Source organism: Chaetodon auriga, chromosome 11 (genome assembly GCF_051107435.1).
Source record: "Chaetodon auriga isolate fChaAug3 chromosome 11, fChaAug3.hap1, whole genome shotgun sequence".
NCBI classification, from domain to species: Eukaryota; Metazoa; Chordata; class Actinopteri; order Chaetodontiformes; family Chaetodontidae; genus Chaetodon; species Chaetodon auriga.
In genome coordinates this window covers 19,656,258-19,682,701 of record NC_135084.1, presented here as the reverse complement: position 1 = coordinate 19,682,701, position 26,444 = coordinate 19,656,258, and the positions used below count along the sequence as shown (strand labels likewise).

The 26,444-nt window shown below is 43.8% G+C and overlaps 2 protein-coding genes across 2 annotated transcripts; both read right to left on the bottom strand.

Annotated features, from left to right (window-relative positions):
• Positions 1-4,711: 4,711 nt before the first annotated feature.
• On the bottom strand, positions 4,712-6,424 carry olig3 (oligodendrocyte transcription factor 3). Its single transcript, XM_076743531.1, has one exon. The coding sequence runs from the start codon at positions 6,231-6,233 to the stop codon at positions 5,370-5,372; it is 864 nt and encodes a 287-aa protein (XP_076599646.1). The 5' UTR covers positions 6,234-6,424; the 3' UTR covers positions 4,712-5,369.
• Positions 6,425-24,873: 18,449 nt separating this feature from the next.
• On the bottom strand, positions 24,874-25,701 carry LOC143328337 (uncharacterized). Its single transcript, XM_076743415.1, has one exon. It carries the CDS (start codon positions 25,699-25,701, stop codon positions 24,889-24,891), a length of 813 nt encoding a protein of 270 aa, XP_076599530.1. The 3' UTR covers positions 24,874-24,888.
• Between the last annotated feature and the right edge of the window lie 743 nt (positions 25,702-26,444).

Sequence of the window (26,444 nt, the reverse complement as noted above, 5' to 3'; positions counted from 1 at the left end):
TTTTCACAAATGTCTTATTTCAGCTATGTTTCATAATAAAAATGCTACAGATGAGAGCTTTATTCGATCCTTACAACATGAACACCTTCATAAATTAACTTTATCTGTTCTCCATTGTGTTTGGAAGTCCCACGATAACAGACGACACAACCAGCCTGAAACAATAACGCACATGGATGTCATTCTGCAGCCCCATCCTCTCACTTCCCTGCGACCCTGCACGGACAAAGAGAAGTGTCAACACCACCTCTCTAACTGCACAATTAACATGCAAATGAGCTCAGTCGCTAATGGCGATGGCAAAGCGCTCTTATGATGGAAATATGCTTTCTGTTTTGGCAGTATGGGTTAAACATTAGTCTGTGGAATCAGCTGAGGACAGGAGGGCAGAGGGCCCCGAGGCTTCCCCGAGGGCAGAGAGAGAGAGAGAGAGAGAGAGAGAGAGAGAGAGAGAGAGAGAGAGAGAGAGAGAGAGACGCAGAGAGGGAATGGCCTGTGCACCTGCTTCACTATGACTATGACACACACACACACACACACACCGAGAGCACGACCAGGCAGTTATAATCAGCCTCGTTCAGGCTGTCAGCCCGGTCAATAACTTATCCCCTCAACTGCTTTTGTTCTAGCAGCAGCTCGGCTGATGCGGCCGCTGCCCCTTATTCAACTGAAATTTATTTTCAATTGCTGCCCTCAGGCTCCGGCCCTGCGGCAGCTCACTGACCGAGCACGTAAACAAAGCAGCAGAGCGCTTCACACACACACACACACACACACACACACACACACACACACACACAGAGAGAGAGAGAGAGAGAGAGAGAGAGAGAGAGAGAGAGAGAGAGACTCCTCAGATTGAATGCAACAGCAGTCTGCGATCGCCAAGTGAGGCGTTTACCCAAACTCTGGAGTTATAAGAGCCTTCAACCGTTTGTGCATTCAGTACAAAGCTGCAGTATATCCGCAGCTTTGTGAGGCTCATATCTGTGACGGAGCTGCCAAGCATCTTAGTTTTAATTAGAACAAGTTTACAGATTTCAGATTTTTGAGTTTTTGGAAAAGGCAGCTCGGTCACAAGACCATCGAGTGAGTCTGACAGCATTTGTTGCCTTGTTAAGCTTGGTTTAGGCTTCTGCGTCGCGGCGACGCCGTACCTACGGCGTACACCCTACGCCGTCACTGAGCATTCGTAGTTCTGCGTCGAGGGAACGCGTTGCTCCGCAATTCACCGCCAAGCCGCTAGGGGGGTGCGGCTGTGTCTTTGTATGGTTTCGGGGGGCTCTTGCTGCCGCGAAGAGGAGTTGTAGAGGTGGTCGTACTTGCGTACCTCCTCGATAATTCTTTCTTCGGCTTGGTCCAGTTTTTCTTGTATCTCTCACCACAGAAACTTTGAAAATGGCGGTGTTGTTGTGCTGCGACCATAGGGCTGCGACTGAACCGAAAATTACGTTCTGAACGGACCAATCACAGTCCTCGACGTTCACGTCACTACGCGTCGACGCGACGCGTAGTCAGGATTTTTTGGAGGCGCGCGTCAGGCTACGGCGTAGGGTCCGCGTAGGGGTCTGCGTCGACGGCGTAGGTACGGCGTCGCCGCGACGCAGAAGCCTAAACCAAGCTTTAGCGTCCAAGAGTGAGTGTGTGTGTGTGTGTGTGTGTGTGTGTGTGTGTGTGTGTGTGACAGGGTGAACAAAGCAGTGTTGCTTTAAGTGATAAACCTCGAGTGGCTCCCAGTAACAGGTGTGTGCTCTGTGAAGGACCAGTCGTTTGTCAAGCCTGGTGAAAAGAGGAGCCGATGGTCACAAGTCCATTCAGTCCTCACTGACCGGCCTAAGACACACACACACACACACACACACACACACACACACACACACACACACACACACACACACACACACAGAGGATTCCTATCTGTCCGTCTCATTCAACAGAACGCTGTTTTAAAGCTGGTTTGTACTCCCTGACAGGACTCTTCTCTTTAACACTTTAAGGCATTTTGTTTTTCGTTTATTTCTGTATTTGTAATTGTTTATGATATTTTGGATACTTTATGTATTTTCATATGTTCATATGTGTGTGTAATGTCTTGTTATTTGTATGCTGCGTTGACTCCTGTCCTGTATGTCCTCCTGCACCATGAGCTCACGCAGGCAAGTGTTGCAAAGGCAACAAAGTGAACTCGTTTATTTTCTCTCGTTTATTCATCACTTCACACGTGATCTATCTCCGGTTTACGCTTCCAGGTTTTGATGCTCGCTGCAGACTTTTTTCAAAGCAGAACTGGTGCAAACGAGTGCTTCTTCAGTTTAATTGCCATTGGTTGAATAAAACATTGCTCAAATACCTGTGAAACAACAAAATATTTCTGCATTTTATCGCTGTTTTTCACAGCATCTCTTCTCCCACTCCTGTTCAATATTTTAACCGTCAATTTAATATATTCTGTTTTTTTACTTTGGTTTATTTGTTGTGTTGTGTCATTATCGTTGTCGCCAACTTTCTGTCTTTGCGAGGCCTCCCTCCACGAAAAAGAGGAATTTGAATCTCAGTTGGATTTACATGATGAGGTAAAAGTATAAATAAAAAGTCTGAGTGTAACGAGGATAATTTTTGGGACTCCTGCCAGGAAGATAAGCCCCGCCATTATCATAACCACAGTGGCAAAAAACACATAATTCAATCATTGCTTGCAAGAGGCTTTTAGCTGAATTACAGTAGAGCGGCGGATGAGTAAAATGTTAAACCTCAGAGTGGAGACCAGTATTAATAAACACTCCTGTTACCACATGATCAACCAGATTTACACTCCCAGAATAAAGAGCTGTGATTTACATCCACCTCTTTAATATGCAACTGCCACGGTTTGCATTTGTTTTGTGCATGTTATTTGCATGTGCATGATTGTTTGGTGCATTATTTTGTGGCTTACTTACAAACGGTCCCCCTCCATGAATGTGACTGGATGGCAGCAGCAGCAGCAGCAGCAGCAGCAGCAGCAGAAACAGCAGCAGTTGTCTCTGCTTTACTCGGCTCCTAATTAGCCAGAATTAAGAAGTATTTCTCGGCCCATTGAAGAGTCCATTTCCTTTGAAACCAGAGCATAATAAACCTTAAGTAATTACCCCAACTCATGACTATTAACTCGCAAACCGCCAGCTTCCCTTGACAACATCCTCCTCAGTGTTGTGTGGTTAAAAGGCCATTGCAGCTACCCAGCTATTTACATCCCATCTGGCAGCCTGCGAGGGACAGACAGGCTACGCTCATTCCTAAAGACAAAAAAGAAGAAGTGTAAAATGAACTCTTTCACTCTTTCCCAACTTAGCCACAGAACTTGCGCTTTCTTCCCTCCAAATAAGTTACAAAAGGGCTTCTTCTCCTTTTCTTTTTCTGTCTTTCTTTATTTTTTTTTTTTAATCCACACACTCATTTGCATGCGGCGAGGCCGAGGAGGGGGTCTGAATGTATAATCTTCTGCATTTAGTAGCCTGTAATCCCGACGCCTTTCTGTGATGTGATTTTCTCCTCTCGGTCCCCCATGAACAATTAACTTGTAATCTCCACAAACATACATTCTGTCGCTGCAGAGATGAGACGGGGGAACACCCAAGGGACCCGGCGGACAAACTGCTCTGCGCTCCCCAAGGCGGATCACTTTCTAGCTGCTACAGGGAACAATTCAGCCGGGCTCCATTAGGCTGCAGCCCCGTCCCTCATTTCATCCTCATTTTCTCCTTCTTAACATTTTCTGTGAGCTGCTCGGAAATGTTAAATAAATGCTGGCTGACCATGTGTGTGCGTGTGTGTCGTAACTGCTCATTAGCTGATGATGTTAGTGGGCTGCAGCGCGGGGCCTGTAGGTGAGATTAGACAGAAGAAAAAATAAAATTACCAGCTGATATAAAATCAGGTTGGAAATTGTTTTAGAGTGCTGTAAATGGCTTGTGGTGGCAGGAAATCGGCCTGAGCAGCTTTCAGGCTTTCCTCAGTCATTTTAGAGCTGTTTTTAAAATATTAATTTCAACAGACAGGCCAACAAAACCTTCAGTGGTACTGCTTTACTGAGGAAAACTGAATATCGGTAAGAATAGTTTAAAGGGAAACAACCCAATTATCTGAGTCATGTTCATCCTCTTAATTGTATTAATTCTTTAAAATATTTTCTCTGCATCACTCATTATTGTTAAATTTTTATCATCTGTCTTTATTTCAAGCTAGTGAAGAAGCAACCAGTGGAAATGTGGAGTCTGTAAAAGTCAGCGCATCGTGGCGTTGTGTTCACTGAGGCCTTGCTTCAGCTTCTTAGAGAATTACACACAAATGTATAATTCAAAACAATGTTTAAATGCTGGAAAACGTGTGAGAATTAAATATGTTTTTAGCTCAAATTGAGGAATAGATTTAAAGAGATGAAGGTCTGCTTTTATCTGAAAATATGCCAAATTTGTGTGTTTCTGGGGGATCTGAGCTGTCAGTGTGCAGCCGTTAAAGAAATAAGTGAATGAACAGTCATAAAGAATCAATAAGATGATGAAGACTACAGGTCGTTCAACAGAGGTTACGTGATAAATATTGTTTTTTAATGTTTCAGAGCTCCAAGTCAATATTACACAAAAGAGGGGAAGACAGTGGCTATGATTCATAATCTCGGTTTTATTGAAATTTCATCCAGGGACGCTGGGCGATAATAAATATTTCATCAGTCATCAACAATGTACAAAAATAAAGACACGGGGTCTCTGGGCATAACAAATTCAGTTCAGCAAAAACAATCATGCCGTGATAATCGTATCATCATGCAAAAAACAAAAGGTCAAATTAAAAAAAATGGAAATCAGAGCACAAATAGACGTGAGAGTGAGCCACAAAATAAATCTAAAAACTTAGATTTTAAAACAAATTTCCGCGGTGGCAGAATCATTTTAGCCAAACACATAAATGTCATTATTTTCATATAGAACTCGAGTTTAAAATCCTTGGTACAAGGCACAGAGAGCATTCTTCGTTTTCACAAAATGACGCCTGATACGAAAAAAAATGTGTTTAAAATGAAATCAAAAGGTTCATGCAGCCTCCTTCACCGTTCACACTGTGGTGTGACACTAACACTCAAACACAAGAGGATCGTGGCATCTTGTTGCACAACACGGAACTTTTTCTTTTTACCGTAAATTGGCAAAATCGTCAGTCTTTAAAGTCCTTGTTACAAGGAGGAAAATAACACTTTTTTCTCATACGCCAAACAAGAAAACAGACTAAACAACAACATGCACCAGTGAGGCCAAATCCACCCTCATGCCCTGAATTCTCTATGTACAAACATCATTACATCTCTGAGTCTCTGCGTCTGTCACACACACCGGGCATCATTTCATCCCGTCCTTGCCCTCCACTGTGAGTTTCGTGAGGCCGGTGGAGGTGATGGGGATGTGTGGGGGAGGCGGCACCTGGCAGATGGTGCAGGGACACGGCAGTCCGGCCCAGTGCTGGAAGCCGGAGCCCAGCTGCAGGGCCGGGGGCGCAGACGTGGTGCTCTTCATCAGGGAGTGGGGTGATCGGAGAGTCGTGAGCCCCGGCAGCGCGCTCGACAGAGTGGACGACGTGGAGGAGGACAGCGCGCTCCCGAGGAGAGGGTGCACCTGGTGCGCAGCAGCGGCAGCGGCGGCGGCTGCAGCGACGGGGCCCCCGGCGTGTCCGCCTGCAGCGTGCGCCACGGTGCCGCAGTGGAAAGCTGAGTGCTGCCCTCCGTAAATCTCCCCCACCAGCCGCTTCATCTCGTCCAAAGAGCTCGTGAGCATCAGGATGTAGTTCCTGGCGAGAAGCAACGTGGCGATCTTGGACAACTTCCGCACCGAGGGCCCGTGCGCGTAGGGCATCACCTCGCGCAGGCCGTCCATGGCCAGGTTGAGGTCGTGCATGCGCTTCCGCTCCCGGCCGTTAATCTTTAGACGGAGGTGGTACATTTCCTCCTCGGTCACTTGTTTCTTCATTTTGAACTTGTTGCTGCTGCTGCTTCCTACAGACGCTGACTTTGCGTCTCCGGACCGCAGTTGCTCGCCGCCGCTCATCTTCTGGCGGTGCTGCTCGCCGCCCTGCGTGGATGAGGACACGGAGGAGCCGACGTGGTGGTGGTGGTGGTGGAGACTGTGGAGCTGGTGCTGATCTCGGAGAAACATGCCGTCCATGTCCGGGGAAGAGGCTCTGCTGCTCGGACTGGAGTCTGAATTCATTTTATGGGTTCGCTTCCGAGGTTGTTGGGTAGGAGGTCGCTGCCGGCTTCCTCCCTCTCACTCTCTCTCTCTCTCTTTTTCACTCTCTCTCTCTGTCTCTCTGTCTTTCTGGAGCCTTTAGTCACTGTAGTCACCTGATGTTGTCTGAAGCCCTCCTGTTCCACGCTTCTGTCCTTCTTATCACATCGGTGACCACTTTGCCTCTGCCGACTTTCTCTCTTTTCTCTCTCCCTCTCTCTCTCTGTCTGTCTCTCTCTCTCTCTGTCTCTGTGGTGAGGAGGACACTGATAGTGGGTATTTATACATGCGGGCAGACAAAAGCGGCTTTCCTATTCATAACGCCTAGTTAGGAGGATGACGTTCCCGTTAGAAAGGGGGCGGTGTGCTTTGACTGTCCCAGTGACCGCGGTGCGCAACCATTCACTGCCATTGTCAGGACACTGTTGGGGGCACAGCGCCTCTCCTCTCCTTCTCTTCTCTTATTTGTCCTCTCTCATCTCCTCTTCTCCTCTCTTCTCCTTCTCTTATTTGTCCTCTCTCATCTCCTCTTCTCCTCTCTTCTCCTCTCCTTCTCTTATTTGTCCTCTCTCATCTCCTCTTCTTCTCTTCTCTACGATCAGAAAGTTGCTCTTCCCGGACGAGCTGGTCAGTTTTATCAGTTTATTTTATGAGATCTTTGTTAAAGTCATACGAGTCGTTGTTTAGAAGTAGTTTTCAGATCCTCTTACACTGTATTCTTCATAACGCTTAATTGGTTTTGGCCCGTCTCGTCATTTTTGAGCTGCGCAATGCAATTTTTACGCACAAAGTCATTGTTATAGCATCGCTAAGAATAGTAATATTTTTGGTCTCAGTCATAAAAATGTTGTTTAAATGCACCAAGAAGAGGAGACACCAGGCTGCGTTCAAAACCTCGTCAGCCTTTCACACAGTGTTCACTTTGAAGAAGGCGGTTATTGTCGGACAGAGTTGAAACCAAAGTGTCCGCGGTTCGGCCGGTGGTTGCCTGAGGGAATGAGGAGGAATGGGAAGGGAAATTGCTTTCCCATTCAGCGGCTCCTGCTGCCGCAGGGGTGCACGGCCTCCGCTGGGACAGAGGTAACATGCCCGCTCCGACACTCGGCGCTCTGCTGGCCATATGGCAGCATGTGGGCGCCAGAGTTTACCTTCACTAAACTTCTCATCGCTTCCATGTCTACACTGAAGGGTCATTTTTCATTTACTTTATTCACATGTATTATTATTATTAGCGTTTTATTTTATTGCTATTATTACTGGATATTTAATAACGTGGAACTGTATTTGTTTTGTTAACAATTGAGTCCTCGAAAATAAAATAGGGACAATTCTTTCTTCATTAATAATATTCAACACTTAATTACTAAAAAAAGTGGATTAGATGATAATTAAAATATAAAACAAAAACTGCTGTTTTTACAGCATTTCAAGAATTCAAATAAACTACTTTTCTAAAGGGGAAAATACACTCAAACAATTACTTCACTCACATAAAAATCTAAAATACAAAATAAGGAGATTTACAGAGAAACAGAATAAACTAAAATTCAAAATCAGACATAAACTGTTTTTTCAAATTTCTGAAATGAACACAAATAATTTATCCTTCAAAAACCTAATTTTATTGATTAAGTGAGCAAACCGAGAGATCTCCAAAAGGTGATGCCGTGTTAAAATATTGGGAGAATACGTTAAATTGAGTCAGTATTGTGTACATTGAGCTGCTGAGAGTGCTCTCTCCACTCTGAAGGGTCTACTCCAGATCTGTTTTGTGGAGGTGGAGTGGAGGAACGGGCCACCAACAATAACATGTGGAAGTAACTGAAGCACTCTTCCTCTGGCCACCACCTCAGCATCCCTCCATCCATCCATCTGTCTGTCCTTCCATCCGTCCGTCTGCACACCCACCCACCCACCCAGCACTTCAAACCCAGATAATAAAGTCTGTCTCAAACTCTTCTCGGTGCTCTATCCTTCGCCAATGAGATCCCCCTGGTAGAACAGTAAAAATGTGTATTCACAGCCTCATTGTTGGCCCAGCAAAAGAGCCCTTCTCATAAAGGTGCTGCCAATGCAAAGAAAAGCGCTGGTCGGCTTTGCTCTCTCTTGGTGGCATTTGAAAGTGTAAAGCTTTGAATACCAATTGCTTGAACTGGACATATGTGAATCCGCTGTAAGCCTACTAATCCTGTCCCCAAGTGTTTCTTTGTGTGTGGGGCAGCCTCGCACACCCAAGAGAAAGTGTTCCTAATCCGGCCAATGTGGAGAAATGTGTGAATGAGAGGGACCGGGGGAGAGCCCAGAGGAGGTGTGTGAGCATGTGTGTGTGTGTCAGGTATCAATTTGTGCAGGAACACATGCTGTTGAATGGGTTCCTTTTGCTTCATTTATGTGTTTTTTGGTGTTTTTAGTGTGTGTGTGTGTCCATCTGAGGCCCCTGGTTCCACACCACCAGGACACTGGTCTAAATGGAGGCAGTTATTCACCGTCCCCCACATTACTGTCGCAGCAGGTCACCCCTAATGTGCTCTTTTCACTGCGTAAGCTCCTCGCCTTCCTTTCATTCCTCTGTCCGTATCTTTTTCATCACTTTCCCTCTCTCATCCTCTCACACTCTCGCTTACTGTCTCCTTCTCCTCTCCAGCTTCTGGCTCTGCTTGCTTCTTCTCTTGCACGCCTCTTGCTTTTTATCTTTCAGAAGTGGCTCTCTGCCCTCTCACATCAGTTTTCTGGGCAGCAAAAGGACAGTTAGTTACACACTAAACGTGTCTGCGCCACAACTGACCCAATTTGGGTTTTGACTCAGTGTTGGTTTATTTTTTATGCTTCTGTTTAAGTGTACAACTGTTATAATGACGCTCTTTTTAAGCTCACACGTCACTGTTTGTTACTGATTTCTAATTATATGTCTGAACGACAGATGCACATCATTTGTGACATTTTGGGGAAATATGAAAAATAAAAAGGCAGTGACAATGGGTCAAAACAACTGTTGGTTAACCCTAACACTGTCAGACTGAGCCTTTATCAGATGTTCAGCCTAAATAATGTGATTTAGACCAGTGGTCCCTTTAAAGGTATGATATGTAACATTTCCTCATCAAAATATCTTGAAACAACTACACCTGTTATACTTTTTGCTGACTTTTGTATTTTCCCAAATGTCTGCAACAAAACTCAACGAAATCCATAATTTTATTCACCGTTGGTCACCTGTCAAAGGCGTCGTATCCCCTTCAGTCCCTCCAGTTGCTATAACTTCCAGGGAAACACAGGAAACAGAGAGGGAGGAAGGAAGTCATGACTAGCAGGAATAAAACTCTAATGCATTATCTCATCTGTGAACATTTCTGCCTGACTCACATCCGATAGATTTTTATCCGCAGGGGTGGCTGTTTAACAAAGCAGGCAACAACTCCCATGATCCCACGCTGCTTCACCAAATCTTTTGTTTTCATTGTTTTGATTGAGATACCCCGAGCAACAGGAAATACTGCAGCCCAACAGAGAGGGTTTAATTTTTTGTTGCTCTTTATATAAGCCATTATGCACTAATTCACTTTCAAGGAACATCTGAGAACATACCGGGGCTCAGCCTGCCAGCTGCTGTCAATCACACACGGACACGCCCCAAAACTAACCATGATTTCAGTCTGACTTTAATAGTGGCAGTCATAGTATATCATTTATCTAAGACACTATATTTAAAAATATCAATAATTATTGAAATGTGTTTTTTTTACCACCTATACATGATTGGGTCGGGGGGTGTTTGGGCGGGACCTCGATGCTGTGGCTCCGACTGAGCTGAACTGCAGAAACACCTGTGAGTTTAAGGTTTAAATACATCAGAGAAGTGAACCTGCTCTGTCTGTCCTGTCCGTCGCCCCCTCCTGGGTGGGCCAGGTCACCAGGCCCCCTCTAATAAGTTCAAGGCTGTAAACAGTCAATGGAGGCGTCCCTCCAGCAGTGTGTGCTCTCTCACCGTCACTGTGACACAGCTGAACATCTCTGAGCTGAAAGGAGGACGCTGCTTAACGGGAGGACAAGGTCAAGGTCGCTTTTAAAGTGTAACCTGTTACAAAGAAAAACTGCAGCATTATCTGTTGTATTCACGAACACCTTGGAAGTGACTGGATCCTGGGTTTCCTCTCTGAGGGATCAAAAATGGATTATTGAAGGAAACCTCCATTTAACAACTGTTGGTTAAAAATTTCCTTGCAGTAGACAGGACAAGGAAGATGTTCAAAGAAAATTCAAGGAAAATGCTTCAAACATTTTGTCCCCTTGACAGGAAGTTAAAGGCTGAGTGGCAAATGTGGTCGTCATTTTGAGAAATACTAACAGTAGCCAGTTAGTTTGCTGTAATTACATCAAGCAGAAAAGCTCGAGGCGGCAAAGCTTCACAAACCACCGGAGTGAAAACCAAGAAAGTGACATGTAACATTTTAATATAAATCAACCCACAGAAGCCAAAAGTGGAGTTTCTTCTGCAAACAGACAATAACTTCTGAACGGGCGATTTTGCTAAACCTCAGGTTCGATGGGCAAAAACACTTACAATAAAAAACAACACCGGAGCTGTTTTGTCAAACTTCAATCAACATTTGAGAACGTTGTTTTATGACCTGCTGTCACACAGACAGACTTCAGGAAAAGTGAAATCTTGCTCTGTGACTCTCGAGTCCTGCAGGCTGTCGAGATGTTTGCACTCATCTTGAACAATATGGACATTGTTTACCTTCTGTAGAAATGTGGACAAACAAACTTACAGCCCGTCTTGTTTTTGATTGATGTGCTTTGTACTGTCAGCTGTATGTTTTTTGCACAGTGGGATTTTTTTGTTTTTGTTTTTCCTTTTGAGAGGGTGAACATATTCTGAGTATGCTAACAGGACTGTACAATAGGAGTATCTGAGCTCTATTTTAATGGAGGTTCGGAATGTGAATTTTAACATTTTCTCCATGTTTGCACTCGGCGGACGAACATCCAGACCTTTCCGCTGAGTCCTGAGCAGGCCTGAGGCATATTATGTCAAACGCATGTGTAACTGCTGATCTTTGCTTCTTCTTTTCCCCTCAAAGACGCCATCAAACCACAGTTTGAAGTTTCCCAAAAAGAGATTTCACAAAGGTTGAAGCATTCGAGCGGCAGATGGAAGACATCAACGCAAGTGCTGAGATCTAAGAGTGAAGCCGAGCGAATCCGTCCTGCCTCTGTCAAAGCAGCTCTGAGATTTATTCATTTTTTACTGAAGGCCCAACGTTTAAAAAGTGAAAAGATGTACAGCACCTCTGAGAAATGTTCGAGTAACTTTTAAAAGCCTTATTTTTGCTGCTTAGTTTTCTTTGGGGCAATTCTGGGTAAAACAGAATATCAATAAGATTTCCTCTTTTGTGAAAAGTAAACAAACCTTCAAATTATAGCAAGCCTTTAATTAAGGAGACGATCAAACAATTAAAGCTCGTTAATTACAGACCTCACAACCATCTCTGCCAACATGAATATTGAGGTCCTAATTAATATTTGTGGGGCTGTTTTGTTCTTGGAAGACATTGGTGTTAATTAGGCAAAAACAAGTCGAATTAACATTTCAGTAATGAAGAAACATACCTTCATGTTCTTATTTCTCTCTGTCTGAACACGCTGTGATACAAATTTGGCATCTCAAAGCTTTCTGAAGCATGTTGATGATGAGTTTTATCAAACAGAAGCAAGTTTTCTGTTATGGATTTTTCAACCTGATGCACAGAGGTCTTTATTTCTCCTTTTGATTCTCTGGTTTGACACCTTTAGATCTCAAATCCAGACTCAAGGTCAGATTTTACACCTTTAAGTGAAAGAAAAATCTCTCTACAGCTCAAGTTCTTTTCACTTCATTCATTAATCTCAGAGTTTCAAGCAAAATTTCTTTTTTCTGAGGACGGAGGACGACTTATTCACTTCCTGGCAGAGAGTTAGATTAGAAGATTAATATCACTGTCATGTCTCGTCTGTTGAATGGTTAGCTTAGCTTAGCACTAACACTAAAAACAAGGGGGGAAAGCTATAATAAATATCTTAGCGTTGTCAAATGGTGATGAAATCCACCAACCAGCACCTCTGAAAGATGGACGCCTCCAGGTGAATACAAGCAACTCAGCAATGTGTCCACAGACAGATGATGGACGTACTGTGTGTACGGCTGATTTAATGAGACATAAATAAGGCAAAGTGCTAATTAAAGATATATCATGACAGCTTTAGCTCGTTGAAGCAGCCATCTTGGATTTTGAGATCGGGGTTGGTGAGGATCTCCATTCCAGTTGAAATTTTCCACTGGGACCTCAGAAAGCCTGACTTCCCAGTTCATATGGAGGATGCTCGATTTCTTCGCTTCCTGGATTTTCCACTGGTTGCCTGGCAACTGCTCGGATCCAAGAGATAGTCCTTAACACTTTCAACAATTTGGATGAAACAAACAAGGTATAAAACGCTAATTAGTGCGCTTTGGAGGTGCTAGTAGATGGATTTTGTTACCTTTGGACAAAACCAGGCTAACTGTTTCCCTCTGTTTCCACTCTTTGTGCTAAGCTAAGCTAAGCTAAGCTAAGCTAAGCTAAGCTAAGCTAAGCGGCTGCAAACTGTTTCAAGATATCAAAGTGGTATCAATCTTCTTATAAGTTTGTTTCCCAAAATGTCAAAGTAATCCTTTCACCTATGTAATCCTCATCTGCAGTATCATCCTCACCTCGGTCATCAATCATCCTCCTCTTCCTCATTAGACTCACACAGACACAAGCACACATAGACACGCACACAGAGTTACACACACCAGCAGCGCTTAGCCGGCCTCCAGCCCGGCCCACCAGCTTTTGCAACAAGGTTCTCCTTTTAACTGTCCCTTTCAACGCGGGACAATCAGACACCTCCCATCGCCTCCTTTCAGGCTGCGGCTCCAGCCTCACCCCCCCCTCTCCTCCCCATACTGCTCCCTGTGTCACTTTGTGTCCGCTTCGCCCCCTCGCAATGGGTTCACATGACCAGAAAATGAAGCAGGGGTCTCTGCAAGCGGAGAATGAAAGCGAGTATGTTTGTGTGTGTTTGGGAGAAAGAGAGAGAGAAGGAGAGAGATTAACATGTAGGATTTAAGCTGGTGTGATGGGGTGAGGGTGTGTGAGTGGGGTTACATGTAGAGAGGAAGGTTCAGATCAGGTCTGGCTTGCATGAGTGTGTGTGTGTGTGTGTGTGTGTCTATCCATCTCAGCCTTAATGTAACAAGATCATCAAACAGGGTTGTAACGGTGCACATTCACACATGCAGCACATACATACAAACATATGCATGTGGGACTGCAGACACACACACACACACTCACACTCCATTAGAGGAGTATTTAAGGCTGCAGGGTGGAAGACCTGGTTACAGTAAGAGCGATTATCACATCATTAACTGCTAATGAAAAACCAATTCAGACGGCTCTCCTCCTGAGCTCCGTGCTCGCTCGCTCGCTCTCGCTCAGTCTGAGATTTTCTCAGTTAAAGGGGCAATAAAACTTAAACGACTCATGCATCTTTGTGATTTTAGTTGAAGCTCTATGATGCATCGTTTTTAATCAACAACAAATTGCATACAGAGCAGGAACGGCCGGTCAGACGGAAAAGCTCATGTAGCAGAAGAAGAAAAGAGAACCGGGCGTTAAATAAAGGCTGCACTGTTCACAGTGGACACGATTCCGTCAAAATGAAGACCAAATTTTAACCAACCTTCAAGAAAATCACCACGAGAAAATGTGAATTAATGAGTATTTTCATCCACTACCGTTCTGTGAGTACTGATGCTGGTGGGGCTGATTCAGATGCCATCAAACCACTGTGAAAGAAGAGGTCACAACAAGGTGAGGAACTTAAAAGAGCGCCGGCGAATCCTCAAACAATGGATGGTGAAAAACATGCTGGAAATATGGCTTTTATAAGTCACATGCTTCACATACCTCATGATTTATTCGGCAAGTCTGTTTCCACCTTCTTTTATGGACATGATGATTTCCACTCAGTTTATTTCAAACGGATGGATAAAAACGGATGAAAACCTGCTCGCTTTGTGACTTAATTTCATGATTAACTGAAATGCTGTAAGATAAGATCGAATCTTTACATAAGAATCTTGCCCTCTGCATTTTTCCATCACTATTTTTGGTACCAATAAGCTGCATCAAATGTTCCTCCATGAGTTATTACAGCAAAGAGCCTCCTTCCCAAACAGTGCTGATGATGAGGAAATAACACAGCTGGTGCTCACATCATCTGCAAATGAACCGAAACACACATGTGCAGACATGTGCTGCTGATGGGGCTCAAATTAACGCTCAGCCTGGGGATGGATTTATCAACAACACGGCCGCTCCAGAACAAGTTAAAATTGATGAAAAGGCTCAAATAATATTCACAATTACCGCAGACCCTAATCATGTCATTTGTTTAGAGTGTGCTGACCTTACGTCACTGTTCACGTTTCATTTCTGAGGCTGCTTCTGGGGTCCCCACAACATGCACCCAGTGCATCATTAAAGGGACAGTTTGTAAAAATGATCTTTGACTGGCGTTTCCATTCAAGTGTCACACTTTCCTCAGCTTTTCAGCGCCTGTGTTTCAGCAGAGTCTGAAAGGCCAACGCTCCGTTAATGAATGACCAGAAGGCCTCGTGGTGCACAGACAGCAGTGGTTACTGTTAACTCAGATTGTTCCTGCTCCTCATAGCTTGAAACCAGAGCGTCTTTTCTGGGGCTGGAAGGATGAATGGTGGACGAAACGAATCGCCTGCACGTTTTAATGCTCTGAGAGAAAGTTTACGGCGTGAAGAGAGAAAGATACGGAGAGGACACGACTTCATCAAACACATCGTCTGTCCCGTGACTCGTTGCCTCGTGACATCAGTTTGCTCCTGTGTACAGCGCTTTCATATTTATGCGTCTGCTCGTGCGCACTTTTCTGTACGTGTTTGGCGGCACGTGTGGCGTGTGCATGTGCGTTCAGACCGCGCGCGGCAATAATAAAAATCACACCAGCACAGGCCACATTTTTCAAGTTTGTTTGACGCATTTAAAATGCTAATAACCAGTTTATTATGTGCTACATCAAATGCAAATGCTCTGTTTTACTGCCGTGAAGTTGGGCCGACGTTAGCATTTGCATATCTTATGGCTGTCTCCTTAGCATGCATGGAGGAACTGGATAGCGGGCAGACTCCCAATAAATAACATTAACAGGCGCATTAGATAAACAAGCTCCAATGATGCTGCTATTAGGGCATGCGGAGCCATATCCCGCTTAAATGTAGGTGTTTGACACAGCAGCATATGGTGCGCAAATTCCCCCAAATCAACCGAACGCCAGCGTTATCTGGAAATGTCAGGGAGAGCAGACGGATTGAAAAAACATCGCTTTAAAGGCAGACGCTTTACGATGTTGAGAAAATGCTGCGGAGGAATTTGCCTCTTTAAGACCAACTGGCGGCTGGTGCTCCTCGTGTGTGTGTGTGTGTGTGTGTGTGTGAATGAGAGAGACCGCAGTTAAGACTATAGTTCAAACTCTAATTGTAAATGAGAAACTTTGTCTGGTTTAATGTTTGGCTCACTTGAAGTCTTAATCACCTTCAGGCTCCATTCAGAAAGCCACTAAGACGTGAAGTAAACATTCCATAAAGGAAGTCATATATTGCGGTTGAACATCACAGCAGCAATTCATCATGAATATAGATGAGACATGATGACGCTTTAAAGTGGTCGGGTTTGTCACTTTCATGTTTACAGTGGCTGTGTGATGTGGCATGTTGACAGGTGTTTTCTGATGTGTCTATAACACTGTGTGTTAAATGAATATACGGACTACACCAGACACCATCGTTTTTAAATGTGAGTGCATCACAGCAGCACAGAAATGAATGTGATTCAGAGGATCGTCCCTGTGGCTGGGATGGGAACTTAGTTACGTCTTAAATTTAAAAATACTACATTAACCTTTGCCCTCAGTTAAAAGCTTTGTCTGGTGCACCTGATAATGGCTCAGCAGACGCTGAAAAAGTGAGAAAATGAGAACATGTGGTGACCAAAAGGCTGCACTGAGTTTAATAACAAACATCTTAAACTGCCAGATTTTGTTAGGGTACAGGTTAACCAAACAAGAATTCATTTTTTTTTAATTGAGGTAATTTAATTAATTAAAATTAAAATGTGTTCAGAAGCAGCAGATTACTGACACGCTCACCTCAGGCATCATGACACATCACTCCCCCCACATGATGGTATATGAGCAGCATTGGATAATAAACTTGATTGATAATTTGCGTTGATATTAGTGTGATTGGATCCAAATTCTGTGTCATCTCCAAACTATTTCACAGCTCACCATGTTGTGCACGTACCTTCAAGTTTTATGCATTGTTCACTTAAATGTTTTTCAATATATAACCTGCCGTATGCTTAAAGGACCAGTGTGTGGGATTTAGTGGCATCTAGTGGTGAGGTGGCAGATTGCAACCAACTGAACACTGCTCCTGTCACCCGGCCTATTTCACCACGAAACTTAGAGGTCAGTGCTTGGTTTGTCCATTCTGGGCTACTGTAGAAACACGGTAGTGCAACGTGGTGGACTCTGTGGAAGAGGACCTGCTCCCTCTGTAGATGCAAAGAGCTCATTCTAAGGTAACATAAACACAATGAATCTTACCTTAAGGTGATTAGACAGAATTATTAGCATTATATCTGTCACACTGGACCTCAAACCCACACGTATTTGTTCCTACTGAGGAAAAATAGGCCACAAACACAAAGCATAGCTTCATTTCTGAGACAGGCTTCATAATCCCATCCCTGCCCTTTAAATGTTAAAGCATCGGCGCTGATGCTTCAGTCTGCTGTGAGTCAGTGCATCAAACGTGTTCTTCAGTATAAATGATGAAAAAATTGTTACTCAGTGGCAGCTGAACTCTTATCGTACAGTAGTTATACGTGAAAAAAAGGGTGCAGGAAGATGGGCATGGAATGAGCTGATGGCCTGATGATGAAGAAATAGTTTTGTTCATAAAGAAAATCCTGAAACATCTGTCCACCTCCTCCGACGTCATGGACACACTGGCTGTGAGGATATAATGGATGACCGTTTGCAGCATTTCTTTGGCTTTGAAGCTCGAATCGAACTGAGTTTGCACAGAATTAATCTGACAGTCGGACGGAAACACCAGCCTCATTTCCTCCCTTTTAAAGTGTAATGGTATTGTGTAAATATATTATATTATAACCGGGTTAGCGTCGTCTCTCTTTAACCCAACATTGTGCTCTCTCTTCTCCTCAGACCTCCTCTCCTCCCGTCTTTGTTAAAAAGGCCACTTGTGATGAGATGCCTGCATTCACTTGTTCCTCCATTTGTACCCACTGTAAACCCGGGCACTCTGGATGAGTGTCAGCTACATACCACAAACAAAATGCTGAAGTGTAGATGCTAATGCTCTCTTTTTGTGATTCTCTCCTTCCTCCTTCCAGCCTGCCCAGTAATCTCTCCTCCTCTCTCTCCTCCTCTCTCTCCCTCCTCCTAATCCGCTCCACAGCCGTGAAAACTTTCCATGAGAGAGAGATGACCCGTTCTAATGGGTGGAGGCAACCACCCACACACACAGCCGCGGAGGGTCCAGCCAACACACACACACACACACACGCACACACACCAGATCTCAGTAAGCATGCTTGGCTTAGTCTAGATTGCCCGACTAAGACGGACCGAGCCTGGAACACGCTGCGTGATTTAAACCCCAATTATAACCCTCAACAACTGGTTTTCAATCTGCTCTGATGGTCAAAACACTTGTCCGGTCAATTGATGTAAAATTAAACACCAAAAAAATTCTATAATCAATTAATTGTGAAGTAAATTATCAGGAAAAAATGGCAAATATTCTCAGATTTCATCTTCATTTGTTCCTTTTCTCTGATTTATGTCCTTGTAAATTTAATGTCTTTGCATATTTTACATTGTTTTCTGGCATTTTACATGATTATTAATTGGTGATGAAAACTGATGAAGGGTTTAAGTAGTTAAATCTCTTTATTCCTGTTTGATTTTTACAGCTTTTGACCTGATTAACTACAAACATTTGAATGTAAGGTGTGACACCTGAGCTGTGTAGGATTTTGAACCTTTTCCCAGCTTTTGTGTTTTTTTAACTTTCATTATGATAGAGAAAACATCCAAATGTCTGGAAATGATCGTCTGTTTAAAGTCATAGCTATGCTTAATTATCCCCCCTGCAGGAACATTAATTAATTAAAGTCACACAGTAAACAAAGATCAGATCTACTGAGCAGATCTCCAGACTGCGGGACAGACATGGCGGTGTACCCGAGCAGCTGTTTTGGTGAGCTGAGTGCGTGCAGGTGTTGAGCTCTCAGTGGGATCGTTCAGCTATTTTCCTGCACACTTCTTTATTAGGCTGCTTAAAGGACCATACAGCTGTTTTTGAACGTTGTGGGCCAGTTGAGTACAGAGTGTATGTGGTTCACATCCCTGCTGACCATTTTGCAAAGCGTGCCACAAGTTTTAAGATGCGCTCTTCACATAGTCGATGGTCTCACCTCCTGACTCACTTGAGGAAAGTGGTCCATCACAGTGAAAATATGACGTTTTTTGGTCATCATGTCTGGTGTGTACAGGATGTACACAATGCTCAGCATGTGAATCTTTTGCTCAGAGCCTCCCTAAACGTGACAATGAAGACTTTTTTTTAAACTATGTCACCATGAGATGAAACAACAGCATGGAAAGTGGAAAATTGTTGTAAAAACCGCACTAGAAAAAAGTCAAATGTTCAGTAAACTAAAACAATATTTAGGTAAGCTTATGGAGCTTTAGCTCAACAGTGGCCACTGTGGCTACAAGTGGTAACTGCAAGACATTATCACATTAGTTGCTTTTAGCTATTAGCTAACATTAGTGGGCAGTAGTAATTTTGTAATTTTTTGATAAATCTCCAGGGTCGTGGTCAACAGGTGTGGAGATGCTCTGGGCGTCACTATGTACAGCAGAACAGGCTTGGAAGTATCAAGACAAACCGGAAGCCTTAATGTCTTTACCTCTGCCATGATGATGGGCTTCATTTGAGCAGCTGCTGGCTGAAGCAGAAAAGAAGTTGTTTGTTGTGATAAATCGCCTCGTTATGTCGGAGAAATCAACCTTTTGTTTTCTTGAGCTAATGAGATAAACAAACCATCTATCACGACAAAATGAGCTTTGATGTCTCTCGATAACAAAATAATTAAATTAGACAGTTAATTCCCTGTCTGGCCTGCTCCGGACGGATATGTCGCTACGCAGATTGTGACTTTTGCGCAAAAGTGACCAGAGAGCTTATTCATACACGAGACCAGTGTGTTAAACTCTGATCTGATTTACGGAACGAGGTGCGAATCTGACAGGAGCTGGATTGTAAATAGCGTTCTGGATTTATGTTGCTGTTTAATTGCTTATAAATTCTACTTTTCATAGAAGAGAGAAATAAAATGCTGTTTTCTCATTAATAACTCATACAGGCACAGTAGTTTAATGGTATGATCCTTTACGACCAAACTCAGATGATAAAAGTCCTGCAAAAATACACAACAATTAGTTTTTGTTGGACAAAAATCGTTGAGACCAACTACCCTGGGAGACCCTGACACACACACGGAAAATATATAAAATACCCCTGCTAGTTAGCGTCAGCCAGGCTAGCCACATAGCCATGCTAGAGTAGCATTTCCTCTACACCAGCTTCTCTGGTCCTGCTTCAACAGATGGCCCGACGGGTCCCTGGATAGGCCTGCAAGGTGGAGGGAGGGGAGGGTTGTGGGAGTATAGGGGAGTTAAAGGGGGATGGAGGGAGGTTGTGGGGGGTTGGCACCCTCTTAGGAGGACTGAGGGGGGTGTAGGGTGGGTGAGGGAGGGAGGAGACATATGTCCACAGCCCTGGCCCCTGCCGACGGACTGTCTCTGCTGGCTGCCTGGTAGCTGGCTCGCTGTCACACGCACACACACACACACACACACACACACACACACACACACAATAACTTGTTTTAGTCACTTAGGAGGACACTGCATTGGCTTACATTTATCCCCAGAAGACCACATTAATCCTAACTGTAAGCAAAAACCAAATCTTAACCTTGTGGGGACCACGTTTTAGTCCCCTCATGGGAGGCCGGTCCTCATGATGTAGCTGTGCGAAGACATTTGTGTCCCCACAGTGTGAGTAATATAACACACACACACACACACACACACAGATAGACAAACTTACTCCACTAAGCTTGGCAGGTCGCTGCAGTGGCTCCTCTCCCTCTCCATCTGCATCTAAAAGACCCACGCGCCCCGACAATGAGGTGACCATGTCACTGCCTGAGCCGAAGCAGAGGGATGGAGAGAGGGAGAGAGAGGGAGAGATGCAAGAAGAGAGGGGAGAGAGGAGAGGGAGGGGACGAGGGAGGGACACATTAACAAGCTATAATCTCAACTGCCTTATCCATAATGCATTGTGTGGGCCAATTTACATGGTGCTGGTCCCTCTGGGAGAAAGGAGATCATCCATCACATTACTTTATTAGCTCCCTCACACTCTCTCACAGATGCACACACACACACACGCACACACACACACACACACACACACACACACACACACACACACACACACACACACACACACACATCATTATTTGTCTCTGCCTGTCCTTCTCTCTCTCCCTCTGTTTTGTGGGCCTGTTTTGTCATGGTTGTAGTTTCAAACTGCTGCTGCCTCTATAAAACAACTCCAAACCGCGTCGCGTCGTGCAGGCTGTGACAAGCAGGGAGGGATTTCTTAAAAATAAAAATAAAAAAAATCCTAAAATGCAGCAGTAGTTTATTTTAAATATGCGACAGCCTCTGGTTTCAGTATGAGTCGTGCAGGAGTTCAGGGTCAGAGGATTTTAGGTAAACGTCGTAAATCTGATGCTGAGTTTTGTTTTCTGAAGCTGAACTTTCTTTGTGTGTGAATGAATAAATCTTATAACTGCAAATCCACAAAGCAGCATTAATCCCTGACAGTTTTTCTTCAAATTAACATAAACTGAGTCACTTTTCAGGCGAGATTCGAAGGGATTTAAGAGAAGGTATTGAAATACTAACATTCTGGTACAGCTGCATATTCAGGATTGTCTCCATTATTTTTTGGGAAACTTTTCTTTGGTGCTCACAACTGGCTGAAAATATGACTGCTATCTATTTGAATATGGTCATTTGAGATCAGTAATATCTATTTGGAAAAGGGAAAAATTTAGCTTTTTTTTCTGTTCCCTGATGTTTGATTCAAGACATACATTGAACTGCAAATATGAAACGATCAAATGATTCCCTGCACACGATCAAAATGTTGATTGTTCCTCTTTGAAAGTAGTTTAATTCACAAGTTGTTTTTTTTTTTGTTGTTTTTTTAATGTGGGTTCCAGTTAAATTTAATTGAACTGCACTTTTAAAGGAGTTCAGTTAAATATCCTTTTCTGAATAATTTAGATACATAAATCAGAATCAACGTGTTTTTTTCAGCAGAAAAGCAGAAAAACATTTTGATTGATTGATTGATTTTTGCACACGTCTAATCTTTGACACTATATTTTTGTAAATACACAGAATTATCCATGCATTTTATTTTTATCCTGTGTCTTGTGGCATAAACACACAAATACATTTTTTTTATTAGAAAGAAAAATCAATTAAGTTAACTTTATTTGTTGTTGTTTTTTAAACTAATTTCAACCACTAATAGTGATGTAAGACTAAAGTAAATTTTCCTTTAAAAAGTTTGAAGGAAGAAATAATTTCTAGTTAATTCCTAAAGTCAGTCCAGATGATACCAATGAATAAAGAATACATTAAAATTTCCATAAAACGAGTTCATGAACACATCACACGCACAAACTGCAGTTTTTGTATGTGATGTGTGTGTTTTGTGTTTGTGTCTAATGGCTGGATCGCCTCAAGTCGTCCGTGCATGTCTCAGTGAAATTAATTGTTGGCACCTTATTCACACTCGCACGCGCACACACACGCACACGCGCACACACACACAACAGATCCATCAGATTCCGCAGTCACCCTGTGAATAAAGAGAGCTGTAATTGCAATCATATATGTGGAGCTTCAGCACTGCGCGCCATACCGTACCATTAGTATCACAAATAAGTAATAATTTGCTAATGACAACATTATGTTGAGTCAGTTTAGGGGCAATTAAAGTGAGTGATATTTACATATGCCCAATGAATCACGGAGCGTGGCAGTTCGGGCGGACTCTAATGAATATTCATCCAGGCATTTCTCCCCTGCGCGCTGCAGTTTATAAACTGAATTATGGCTGATTTGCCCTTTTAAAAAATGAACATGGGCGCATCTCCCACAAGGAGGCGGCGAACAATAACGTCTGATTATAAAAATGTTTTACTGCTAAACTGCCGGTGAGGAGACGGCGGCAGCGTGGTTAAAGACTCACTTGGAGGGGTGCGGAGGAGGGAGAGCCCACCTAAAATCAATCCAATTTGGTGTCGGCCTGTCCACCTTTTTAGACTGACATAAATATTTACAGTGCGCATTCAGAGAGGTCTGCATCATGAGTATCTGACCGCACATGTAATTGATTTGTTTTTATATTAGACTGTCTTCAGATTAGTCCAAGTGGAGGTCAGGGTTCACACAGAGCGGCCTGCCGGCTGCCTCACCGCCACCGCCGGTGGTTTCCCGGTAATTGCCCCCGGTGCGCGTTCGGCTGGGTGCTGACCTCTCAGGTGCGCGATCAACAGGCGACATCAGTTTGCATTCACAGGGCGCTTAACAAGATGGGCTGCATGCTTATCATGCAAATAAGCAGCTCTCTGGCAGGTGTCAGGCACACACTCGACACACGCACACACACACACACACACACACACACACACACACACACACACACACACACACACACGCGACGTGCGCGCACGCACATCTATGTGCGCGTGCAGCGTCTTTAAACGGGACTGCAATCATTATCAAATTGACAAATGGAGCCGTGGGCACAGGAGGCTGTGACCTGACAAACGCAGCTGCACCTCATGGTGAGCAGTGATGTAAAGTATCAACAACATCAAAAATAAATAAAATTGATTTAAAATTACCACATCAACCCCAGATGAGTGAGAGCGCCTTTAAAAGGTGACTTCAGGAAGATTCCCCGGGAACATTTACACCTCATGCTGTAAACATTTAATCCATTATAAACTATGGTTTCTAAAATATCATCATATTCACATATGGTCAAATTTAGAGGGTGTTCTTGCCATAATGATTTTTAATTTCAGATTTTATGTGTCTGATTCTTGTTGGTGATTTAATTTGCACAAATCAAGTACAGAAACAAAATCGAGCCATTAGTGATAAGTAAATCCTTTATTTCTGTTTTGCTGTAAACAAAGTGATGGCACTGTTAATTTCATTTTTTAAACAAATAAATAGCAGGCCATACTTTATCAACTCTCAGTAATGTACCTCACAACTTTCCTCACAAGCCTTTAAAGTGCTGAGATGCATCAGGACACATTTGATAAAACAGACTTCCAGATAAATAAAAACGCTGTCAGTGTGCTCAGTCCTGCCTCAACGCTTCAGTTTGTTCTCTGACTCAAATGAATCTGCTGCCATCTGCTGGTTTAATGGAAGCATGAAAATGTTGCACGACATATTTTACTCGTCCTGTGTCTTTGAGACCAAACACGAATGTAGATCAGATGCTTGAGTTATAGTTTAACTAACTTTAATTATTCAAAGATATGAGACACTGCATCTTCTCACAACGTCTGACAGGTGTGGCAGAAACAAGGTGGTTAAAACAATCATCAGTCTGGACAGTCAGAGTTGTGTTTGGTGTGAATTCAGCAAGCAGATCAGATATTTGTAGACTTTATGGTGGAAGCTCACATTCTCTATCTTCGTGGTAGAGAGGAAAAACAAGCAGATAATCCACGACTTTCATTCCATTTGGAAGATAAAACCGTCAATTTAAGATAAACAGCATTTGGAAACAATTGGACATTTGAGCTATGGGGTTGGCGGGCTGCTCTGGTCCCTCAGAGGGTCTCTTATTAGTTGACATACTTTGTTCTAACATGCTGATAAACAGCTGTGCAAAGATTGGGGCCAAAATTAAAGTTATATTTAAAGCTATTGGACGAGAAGATGTCGTTTTGCTTTGTGTGTGGTTGCGTATTTATGCCAAAATGTGCTTTTACTATCAGAAGTAAAGACAAATAGAAAATCTCCCAAACAGATTAAATTTCTTTTCAGTTTTCTTTTTTAAATAAAATGAGAATATTACTGAAGTTTTACATGTTTTCTGAACAGTTTTTGGCCCAAATGTAAATGCAATATAATCTCAAACCACTTTATGTTCCATTTCTCAGACCATTTTCTTCAAACAAAATATAAATCAACAACAAAAAAACAATAAAATCTTATATTTAATGTAAGATTTAGGCTCCCTGGGGAGCAGGAAAGTGACGGTTTTCAGGTCCTGAACACCGGATGGTCTCTCCCTCCTGTTCCCTGCTCAAAAAGTGACTTGGTATCAGTACACAAAGCTGACATATATGACGGATGTCTCAGGTAGCTTTGGCAGGTGGAGGTCAGGGAAGGGCAGCACGCCGTCATTGTCTATGTGTGTCTGGACTGTGTAGGCTTTGACCACTGCTCCCCACTCCAGCACAGAGCTGTGGATGATTCCCAGTCTGGCCTGTTCGTGATACGCTGCCCCCAGCTCCCTGCCCAGTAAGATGTCTTGGATCTGGGGTGAGGACAAACCCAAAGCATCCCTCTTCATGTCTAGAATCAGGTCCAGGTTTGTGTCTTTATCCCTGTTGTATCTGTTTGTGTCGAGGTGAGCGCCATTATCTCCGTCTGGGTCAGTGTTGGAGTCTGTGTTCTTGGCTCTGTTTGCGTCTGGACAGTGATGAACCGGCCTCTGCTGCAGGTTCACCACCGTCAGCCTCTCCAGGTGCTGCACAGCGAAATGCCCCTCCAGGGAAGAGGGTGCCCCTCTGGATCCTCCGGGGCCGCAGTGGATCAGGGTGAGGTGCCTCACCTCCGAGTTGTTAAGCAGACGTGCCGTGTTTAACGGAGACGTGAACCAAACAGTTAAACGCCTCATCCGGAAGACGGGAGACGAGTGCGACTGGGGGCGGTGCAGCGTGGAAAGCTGGATGTCCTTGCATCTGCAGTCTGCAAGCGATGAGACGCTGCAGGGTTGTGGGTCCTGGGTGCAGGAGTAGTAGAAAAAGCTGTTGTGGGTCACATAAGCCAGGCGCAGGTCAGAGCGCTGCAGAGCCACCGACACACAGAGCAGCACGCAGAGGAGAGGGGCAGGGGCTCTGAAGGCAGCCATCACTGCTGGAGGACACTCTCAGGAAGCATATTGTTGGTGTTCATGTGTGGAACTGTGTGTGTGGGGGGGTGCAGGTATATATACCTGAGCCTATAGAAAAGAGAACACACACATTCAATGTCAGAAAACGTAAAGATAAGCAGCCCTCATCCAATCCAACTTACACTGCATGTGTGAGGAAGCTTAAAGATTTATGTTTGTGCGTTTGTTCATGGTTGTGTGCAAACTATGAAGTGAAGCTTCTTGAGGAGGAACCGCACCTGCATACAGGGTTTTTTAGTTGCTCTCAATACTTATGGACAGTTTAGACATAGAGTCAGAATAAAGTAACCTGATGAGGGTTTGATACTCAGAACCATTTGGGAAGCCGTCAGTGGAAACTATTTGGACATGGAGCAGGCACTTTGAAAAATACTTGGCAGGTGATTGGATGAACCATCTGTTGATCACCGTATATCAACGAATCATATGATGTTGCAGGAGGACTGTTGCCAAAGCCGGTCAGGAAAAGCACGAAAACATCTTTTCCTTCAAGAAAAATCATTCAGTGTTGTTCTTTCCTCTTCTTTCAATGAAGAAAAAAACCTCCTCCATAGCCGACATTGTTGTTTTCAAGCAGTTGCTTCTCTCGCTGTTGTCACACCTGTAGCTGCCAGAAGATCCTCAAAGGACGATTGGTGTGATGACTGTGGTTTGGCCACAATAGCATAACTTGAAGCCTGGAAAGATGGATTCTCGGCTTG